The sequence below is a fragment of the Nicotiana sylvestris genome, chromosome 10 (assembly GCF_000393655.2).
Source record: "Nicotiana sylvestris chromosome 10, ASM39365v2, whole genome shotgun sequence".
Lineage (NCBI taxonomy): Eukaryota > Viridiplantae > Streptophyta > Magnoliopsida > Solanales > Solanaceae > Nicotiana > Nicotiana sylvestris.
The window spans coordinates 102,251,450-102,261,351 of NC_091066.1; the positions used below are offsets into that span (position 1 = coordinate 102,251,450).

Genomic DNA, 9,902 nt, shown 5'->3' on the forward strand with positions numbered 1-9,902 from the left:
AGTTCTCTTTTATTATAAATCATAGTAAAAATATATGCTCTGTTTATCTTGCCAATCATATGGTTATTTTTCGAACTAGAACTGTACTCTGATCTTTAAATTCTGGCTTTTACTTAAAAGCAAATTGAAGTTTAGTTTGTTGTGAATGTGGTTAATTCAGATGTAGAGGTAGATAGGCCCAACTAGAAAACATGTAACAACTGGGCCCGCCTAAATATAAGCCCAATGTGGGCAGTTTGAATCAGACTCAGCAAGGTGTTTTTTAAACTCTTTGCTGTTGGGCCAAACTCCAGCCCAATACAGTTCTGAATTTGCTGTTTCTCCTTAAATAAATAAGTAATGGGACATTGCTAGCCCAAACCCCTTTTCAACCTTGATTAAAAGCCTAGCTTTTCACCTTAAGCTTGTCCATGATTAAAGGCTTCTTAGTGAATTTCAAATTAGGATTAAAACATGAGTATCCTTAGTTTTGCTTAGTGAAACACAAACCTTTTAAAATAAATCGAGGTGTGCCATTCACAATCGAATCACTTAAATCTATGGACCTCATATTAGTATTATAGCTTAGTATAGAAAACATTTTAAAACATTCGTAGCTTGCTTTAGACGCGTTTATAATAAAATCATCATAGCTACGGGTACAGTTCCCATGACGTAGTTATGATACCTAATTTTCCAAATTCGGGGGTACATTTATATAACCTAGCCACAACTTCTAATAACTTTAATAAATTAAACATGTTGTAGATCGTGGGTAGGGTTCCCGTGACATGATTCGCAATGTGTATCAAACAAACAATTGTACGACAATCATAACTTGTTCCAGAATAATTTCATAAAAAATAATTAAAAGCGGTTATAAAGTTAGAAATGCACAATAGGTTTAAAATGTGTAGTAAATCAGTTAATAGGCCAATTATTAATAGTTTAAGCGACCGTGCTAGAACCACGAAATACGGGAATGTATAACACCTTCTCCAGGGTTAACAGAATTCCTTACTTAGAATTTCTGGTTCACAGACTTTTAAATAAAGTCAAAAATTTCCTCGATTTGAAATTTAGAATAAACCGGTGACTTGGGACACCATAAATTATCCCAAGTGGTGACTCTAAAAATTAAATAAAATAATTCCATTTCGATTAATGTCACTTTAATTGAAAAAACTCCCTTATATCCCCTCCGGTGGTAAAAAGGAGGTGTGACAGCTCTGGCGACTCTGCTGGGGAGTCAAAACCTAGAACTTCTGGTTCAGGGTTCAAGAATTCGAGCTTAGAATAACTGTTATAGTTGGATTTATTTATTATCCGATTTTTACATGTTTGGGCCTAATGTGCTAAATGCCGCTTTTTACCGCTTTGAATTGTATATAAACTGCTACGAAACCCTTCTCTTCTCATCTTCTGGGAAGTGCACGCTGTCATGACTTCTTTTCTGTTAGTGTCATACCCTAAATTAGAATGAGGTTCGGATAAGTTGCAAAACCCGATGATCTTTTGGTTACCAGTACGCTGCCTCCCCTCGGCTCGAGTTGTCCGCTCGGGTAAGCTAGGTGTAGAACAATACAACCAAGGTTTAAACGTAGAATAACTCAGCCTCATACCGGATCCCTAGTAGGAACGCTTGTTTGCATCATGTGCATTTGACTTTGATGACTCAACACATGGGTTGGGTCCGTCTAGGATAGGTGTACCCAAATTAAAAAGGCCATCCTGATGCATCTTACGTGCTACTTGTACAGTTATTTGCCGCGGTTTGCATGTTGGTCGGTTTCTAAAATAGGGAGAAAAATTGAAAAATTGAGGTATAAAGAGATAATTGCCCGTTTTTTGAAAAACCTGGTGTCCAAAATATACCGAAACTCTACTGAAATTTTGAAAAAAAGAAAAGAAAATAAGGGAAAACTGTTTCAAAATATTTCATAGTTTTCTGTTGCGTCAAAACTGACCGAATTACACGAGTTTGATTCTCACCAGACGTGGGATACGTAGGCACCTCTCATCGAGTCCAACCCCGCTTTTGCAAAAATAACCCAAAATTTGAAGGAAAAAATGATGTCTTTGTCGTCATAAATAAAGTGGGTGATGCCATTTTTGTCTAAATAGCCGAACGTCTTGAACGGGCATCGGAAGGCCGTTTTTGCAAAAATAGCCACTAATGGTTTCTTTGCCAATTTTTGGCCACCTAGCAAGCACAACCCTAAAATCTTTCCCCTTCGAAGTGCTGAAGGGCCGTATTTGCAAAAGTGGACATGTTTCTTTTTAATCTTTGAATTTTGCAAAATGACCCCTTTCATCAGTTTTAATAAATTCCACTTTGTTTTAAATCAATAACTTTAATCTAAATGTGCAGAATGAGCACGAGTCAAAATTTACCAATGAAGGTTATGACCAAGATTCCGTTGGAACTACATATGTGATGTGAGGACCTGGGTAAGCAAGGACGAGACAAGGTCAACCATTACTTGGGGGCGCTCACCGGATTACTAAAGATCAGGCCTAGGGGAGACATAATAAAACCACTGGTTACATTTTGGGACCCAGCTCACAAGGTTCTGCATTTTTCGGACTTCAAACTCACACCTACTTTGGAGGAGATAGCAGCTATGCTGGGAGTACCGAGGGTCTAAGACATAAATACCTGGTCGCTCCAAGGGCAGTCACCCCTCACAAGTTTTTGGATTTGTTAAAAATAAGTAGGCAGGTCTAGTATGCAGACTTGACAAGTGGGTTTTCCTCTCTATTCTTCATATACCAGCAGTACGGGCATGTAAGAGGATTTGACAATCCGGAAAGTGAAATCTGTAGCAAAAATAACCGATCAAAATGGAAAGAGCATAGATGCTTCGCTTTCATGGTGGCATTCTTAGGCCTTCTAGTGTTTCCTAGGAATGACAGGAATATTGATCTGCTGGTAGCTGGAGTCATCAAAGTCTTGATTACCAATGCCAAGAGCACTCTCGCCCCTATGATAGTATCTGAGATATTCTGAGCTCTCACGGCTTGTAAAGCCGGGGCAGATTTTTTCGAATGATGCAATTTACTGTTACAAATGTGGATGATTGAGCATCTATGCCATCAGCCTCAATATATGAATTACGGATCTACAGGGAAAAGTTTCATTGCGGAGTTTGACACAAGGGTTTCAGGGTTTAAAATGCGAGAAGGGGTTAGAGATTCGATATCCCGTTTTCGTTCCCTGACTGCAGGATAGATAGAGTGGGCATTGGGTTGGCTTCTTGCTAAAGAAATTGTGTAAATGCCTGCCATCGGTCCTTACTTCTTCCTAATGGGCCTTCGAGGCATCCAACCTTATGCCCCATACCGTGTATTGAGATAGTTGGGAAGATGTCAGGTAGTAGTTCCCCAAGATGAGGATCTTAGTGTTCATGCAGTTGAGATCCGCTCTGATGGTCAATTTCATGAAGAAGTGGTTCTCCACATTTGAAATGAGGTCCAGTATTTGATAGAAAACACCCGAGTACGTGATATGGCTAGAGGCGAGGTCTTTCCTGGTTATCTTGCTTGGTATAGAAAGAAGTTCACTGCAAGGTCCGAACCTAAAAGGCTAACCAAAAGGCCTCATATTCAGGAATTTGTTGAAGCATCACAAGAACAATGGGCCTGGTTGACCAAAGAAAATGAATATAGGGCCACCATAAGTAAGTTGCAAGGACAAATTAGAGATATTAAATTTGATAATGGTTAACAAGCTGCTGAAGATGCGGGTGAAAAGAAGAAGTTGGCCCAAGAAAATGAAGTCCTCTGAGCCTAGATCCAAAAATGAAGATAGCTGCCGAGAATCCGGAAAGAAGCCAAAAAGACGAAAGACTCATAAATGGTCTTAGGAGGAAAATATGTGAGTACGGTAATGATTTGGAAAAATCTGAAGGTAGTCTGGCAAGAGCCCGGGCACAGTTGGTGAAGAACGTAGAGGGACGAGCCGGGTTTGTTCGGCAATTAAAAGGGAAATATGATAGTGAAGTCGCGAGCCTGAAGAAAAAGCTAACTACCCTCGAGAATGAAATGGCTAAAAAAACAAAGAACTTTAAGGCAGAGAGGGAACATTGCTATGCACTGATGTCTCGGCTAGAAGAGGACATGCTACAGTTGCATGGGCAAAACCATCATGACACCCAAGTTCTAGAAGCAAGGTCTCAACAAATCGGACGCTTGCTCCAAGAGAAAGGCGTCATTAGGGGAAGGGTTAGAGCAATTGCTTACTATATCGTCATGAAATGCCATGAATGTGAGGACATGACTAGATCCACCTTCTTCGCCGCAGTGATGACCTTTGTTCTCCAAATAATGAATGACCTAGACCGCCTCCAAGGAGATCTTGCACGTAGGCCCGTGGCGAGACCGACTGATGTCCCGCGGGCCCCTGGAATAGTTCTGGAAGCACTTATGTATTCTTGATTTTCTTTTCTAGTATGTATTTCAGTTTCCATTTCTTGAGTATGTTTCGAGTCTGTTTTTTTTCAATTCTTAGAAAGGTATGATGGAGTCATTGTAATAGAAAAAAAATTAGAAGTTTTTTATTTTTTAATGAAATTTTTTGAAAAAACCCAAAATTATTTCTTTCTTTTATTTCTGCATTTAGTCCTTGAACTACGTGATGATCTGATTCACACGGCGTCGTGATACATAGGCAATTATCATAGGATTCGGTCATGGTTTTAAATAACTCAGATAAAAGAGAAAATGACGAAAAAAAGAGAGAAAACAAGAATAAGAATAAGAATAAGAGAGAAAATAATGAGAAAGTACAAAGAAAAAAGAGCAAATAATGAAAAGCGCCGAAAGAAAAGAATGATCAGGGAGATAAACAAAAAGCTGGGATGAGACACGCAACCGTTGCAAAATATGTAGAAACACATTTGACTGTATAGGTGCATCACACCCCCCAATGTGCGATTCCCTATGTGTTAATTGCCTCAAACTAACCGGTTTGTTGTGTCTGCTGTTGAGATTAGGTTCTGTTTTTAAGGTGGTTGGTTTTGTGGTAACTTGGCTTCACACCCTTACTTTACAAGATCCAAGGGAAGTGTCGAAATGTCATTAGAAGTCATCTACCAACAATTTCTATCCTATAGGATAGCCCGATATCGGTTATCCCAACATCATAGTCAGCGGCTGCTGAAGAGAATAGGGCACTACGCCTCCGCATGTTGGAAATGTGGGACGCTTGGTCTAATGGTAGAGAGCCACCTAGTACAATACCTGGTTTCCCCGAACTACTTCCCAGAACGAGTGGAACCTCCAACATCCGAATAATTACCCAAACACCCGACTCAGATATCCCACCATGTCCGCCCATTTCACCGTAATGCCTTCTGAAGTTTGCCCCAGGCATTGATTTCGGGAGTAGCCTCTAACATATTCACTGCACCACCAACCTCGGCTACGACACAACCAACATTGCCCAGGCCAAGCTTTGAGCTGTCATCCTTTACTTTCCAAGTACCACTTTTTTCCATCAGACACGGCTCATTTCACCACCAATTCTTACCCTCAGCAACCTCGGTATGAGTTTACCGCGGGACAAGAGATAACTACAAAGAATCACGAGCAAGAGGAAATCACTCGGAAAATGAAAAGTATGGAACAAAGCCTCAAGAATATACAAGGCTTAAGTGGCCATAAGAGTGTATCCTACGCTAACTTATGTATATTCCTGCATGTTCATTTGCCCATCGGTTTTAAGACTCCAAAGTTTGAAAAGTATGATGCACACGGGGAAACCATAGCCCACCTCAAGAGGTATTGCAATCAATTAAGAGGGGTGGGCGGAAAAGAAAAACTCCTAATGGCTTATTTCAGAGAGAGTCTAGTCAGAATTGCATTCGAGTGGTATATGGATCAAGACATATCTCACTGGCACATATGGGATGATTTGGCTTGAGATTTTGTTAGGCAATTCTAGTACAACATAGACATAGCTCCAGCCAAAAATTTTCTGTCTAATTTCAAAAAGAAGTCTTCGGAGAGCTAATGAGAATATGCTGTCAAATGGTGCAAACAAGCTGCCAGGGTGAAACCCCCGATGGATGAGACCACGATGGTCAGTGTCTTCCTACAAGCCCAAGAGGCTGACTACTTCCAGAACATGATGTCTGCTATGGGAAAGCCATTTGCTGAGGCAATCAAAATTGGGGAGATGGTCAAGAATGGCTTGAAAACGGGTCGCATATTGAGCCAGTTCGCTATAAGAGCTACATCCCAAGCAATCTAGAGCGGGTCAGGGGGTGTAGCAAACAGAAAGAAGAAATAAGAAGTGGCAATGGTGGCTTCAAGTCTGAGAAATCCCCGTCAACCCCGATGTTACTTCCCTTCAAACACCCCGCAACATTATTATCCTCACCAGGATGCCGACTTATGCCATGACTTCTCAGCCTTATGCCGTGATAAATACCCAACCATACGCTCGGCCACAACAACAGTTTAATCAAAACCGAGCTCCACCTCCTAGAAATAACCCTCCTCACCAAGCTCCATATAATCCCCGTCCCCCACAAAATAATTTTCCGCATAATGCCCATGCCCGTGAGCCACCCAGAAGAACCAATTTCATGTCCATAGTGAATCATACTCTAACCTTTTCCCTAAGTTGGTCCAAATGGGTTTGTTGCAGCCCATACCTCCGAACAGACAAAACCCAGAGTCGCCCTTCGATCGACCCGGTATCCGATGTGCTTATCATTCAGGGGTAGAAAGGCACGACACTAAGGATTGTTTGACTCTCAAAAGGGCGGTAAAAAATCTAATAGAGCAAAAGTGGGTAGTGCTGAGAGATGAAGAGGTCCCATGTGACCAATAACCCATTGCCGGCCAACGAGCCAGTTATTGGGATAATTTGTGAAGATAAAGAGTTTGACCCAGCTTTGAAAGCTATCATTGCTATCGCAGATGTTGAAAAGAAGCCAAGGGAGGCTGCAAAGCAAGTAAAGGGGGAGAATAAGACCAACTACACTCCTCAAAGTGTAGAAAAGACTGTGGAAGCCAAAACAGGGGCAATACCTCCCAAATATGCCATTCTTTATAAAGTCTCCCTCCCAGGTCTCACTTTTGTCTCTACTCATAAGTTCGAATGAGAATCAGAAAGTGTTGATAAAGACCCTCAATGAAGCATATATTCCGATCGAAACCACTATTGAGCAACTGAAAAGAATGGCAAAACGATTCTTTAAAGTCAACCGGATTTCATTTAACAAAAATGACTTGCCCCCAGAAGGGGTTACCCACAACAAAGCTCTTCATTTGATAGTTAAATGTGAAGGGTACTACATGAAAAGAGTCATGCTGGATGGCGAATTTGGGGTTGACATCTGCGCTCTCTCAACTTTGCAAAGAATTGAAATTGGGACTGAGAGAATCAGGCCTAACAATGTTTGTGTACATACTTTTGATGGCGTCAAGAGAGACACAATATGGGAAATTGATTTGATCTTAACTATCGGTCCTGTGGATTTTGAAGTGACGTTTCAGATCTTGGACATAGACACCTCCTATAATTTTCTCCTAGGGAGGCCTTGGATCCATGCTGTAGGGGCCATACCTTCTACTATCCACCAAATGGTGAAGTTTGAACACGAAGATCAAGAAACTTCCAAAGTGGAATTCCTCCTTGATTTCCCCTTTGACCTGTGCCAAACTCGACTTTTGCTATTGTTAGGTGGAATGATTCATTCAAACTCGGTATCGGTAACCAAGACACCCTTCTCTGTCGAATGAATCTTCATATCATCATTTTCAAACCACGACTTCGTGGTCTATGGAGAAGACGAGCAATCAATTTACAGGGACCCGTCAGTCCCATGTATCGAGGATAATGAAGGTAGCGAGCACATAGTCTATCAAGCTTTTGAGATTGTGGTCACAGATCAGTGTTAGGAAGGAAGCCCACTGAAATGATCAAGCACGGGTATAAGCCCGGGAAGGGGCTCAGGGTATCTTTGCAAGGTATCACAGAACCTATCACTTTAGTTGATAGCGAGAAATTCTTCGGTGTGGGTTTCCAAGCCATAAAGCTGATGTGACATGGGCTAATGAACGAAAGAGCAATGGTTGGGTGTTGCCTCAGCCAGTCCCGCATCTCGCCAGGACATTTGTTAAGCCAAAGTACACAGAAGAAGAAGAAGATGAGTCCTTCACGGCCGAAGAAATTGAGGACATATGTGGAGCTATGAGGCAAATGTTGTATAAGGCTCACATGGTATAGTCGGTAGAAGGATCGAGCACTGCTGAGGTGAAATATATAGGGCCCGACGCCAAGCTTCAAAATTGGAAGGCTACTCCGTTCCCAGTCAGGCGGGAATCCCGATAGTTCAGGCTTGCCATCTTTTCTGCATTCCGAGTTATTCCAGGGTGTAAATCGAATGTTTCTTTTAGTTTATTGTCTTTAAGATTCCAATGTAAACCCTTATATCTTCGAATTCAATGAAATGAAATCAATATTTCATCATCTATGAATCTCTTTCTTTATTCTTTCTGATTTTTGTTACTTTTCTTATTTCTTCTTTTAGTTCTAATAGTGTGGACTTAAATAACATGACATGCTTGCGGACTTCATGCCCAGATCCTAACATGCTTTCTCATTGTGAAATAGTAAATCAAGAACTAGAATACGATGAAGATGAGACTTTTAGGGAAATAAACCGAGAATTGGAACAATTTTAGTATAAGCCTAAGCCAAACTTAAATGAAACTGAGCCAGTTAATTTGGGTAGTTCAGAAGAGGTCCAGGAAACCAAGATAAGCATTCACACTGATGAAAGGACTAGGGATGCATTTTTCCAACTTTTGTTTGAATTCAAAGACGTGTTTGACAGGTCCTATGATGATATGCCATGACTGAGTGTTGATTTAGTGGTACATAAATTTCCAACTTACCCCCGGCTATCCCCCCGTCCAACAAAAGCAGAGAAAGTTTAAAACGGATATCAGTGACAAGATTAAAGAAGAAGTCACCAAACAGTTGAAAGCGGGTGTGATCCGAGTGGTCCGATACACCACATGGTTGGCTAATGTGATCCCAGTGCCAAAGAAAGATGAAAAAACGTGAGTGTGTGTTGATTATCGGGATCTGAACAAAGCGAGCCCCAAGGACAAGTTCATGTTACCAAACATCCACATCCTTGTTGACAACTATGCCAAAAATGAGATACAGTCCTTTGTGGATTGTTATGCTGGGTATCATCAGGTCTTGATGGATGAGGACGATGCAGAAAAGACGGCTTTCACTACCCCTTGGGGTACTTACTGTTACAGGGTCATGCCTTTTGGTTTGAAGAACGTCGGGGCAACTTACATGAGAGCTATGACTGCCATATTTCATGAAATAATGCATCAAGAAATCAAGGTGTATATGGACGATGTGATCATTAAATCAAGAATGCAGGACGACCATGTTCGGGATCTGAGAAAGTTCTTTGAGCATCTGCGTAAGTATGACTTGAAGTTAAATCCATCTAAATGTGCATTTGGAGTTCTGTCTGGGAAACTTTTTGGATTTATAGTCAGTCGGATGGACATCGAGCTAGATCCAACAAAGATAAAGTCTATTCGGGATTTGCCTCCTCCGTGAACCAAGAAGGAGGTTATGAGTCTATTGGGAAGGTTGAATTACATCAGCAGATTCATTTCTCAATTGACTTCCACATGTGAACCCATATTTAAGCTGTTGAAGAAAGATACGGCGATTAGATGGACAGATGAGTGTCAGGAAGCTTTCGACAAAATCAAAGAATATCTATCAAATCCGCCAGTCTTGGTCCCACCCGAACCTGGAAGGCCTTTGTTTTTGTATTTGACAGTATTGGAAAATTCCTTTGCGTTCTCGGGCAACATGATGTGACCGGGAAGAAAGAACATGCAATATACTATTTGAGCAAGAAGTTCACTAG

At 41.2% G+C, this 9,902-nt stretch overlaps 1 protein-coding gene across 1 annotated transcript; it reads left to right on the top strand.

Annotated features, from left to right (window-relative positions):
• The first annotated feature begins 6,791 nt into the window (after positions 1-6,791).
• Positions 6,792-9,583, top strand: LOC138879762 (uncharacterized). The gene is made up of 4 exons (XM_070159393.1): positions 6,792-7,010; positions 7,099-7,701; positions 7,991-8,187; positions 9,268-9,583. Exons 1-4 carry the CDS (start codon positions 6,792-6,794, stop codon positions 9,581-9,583), a joined length of 1,335 nt encoding a protein of 444 aa, XP_070015494.1.
• Positions 9,584-9,902: the final 319 nt, after the last annotated feature.

What these genes read in the sequence shown, in the direction of transcription:
- LOC138879762 (XM_070159393.1), top strand. Translation starts at nt 6,792, where the DNA reads ATGAAGAGGTCCCATGTGACCAATAACCCATTGCCGGCCAACGAGCCA. An exon ending in CTGTGGAAGCCAAAACAGGG is followed by an intron (nt 7,011 to 7,098) that starts GCAATACCTCCC and finishes AATGAGAATCAG; the next exon opens with AAAGTGTTGATAAAGACCCT. An exon ending in TTCATTCAAACTCGGTATCG is followed by an intron (nt 7,702 to 7,990) that starts GTAACCAAGACA and finishes TTTAGTTGATAG; the next exon opens with CGAGAAATTCTTCGGTGTGG.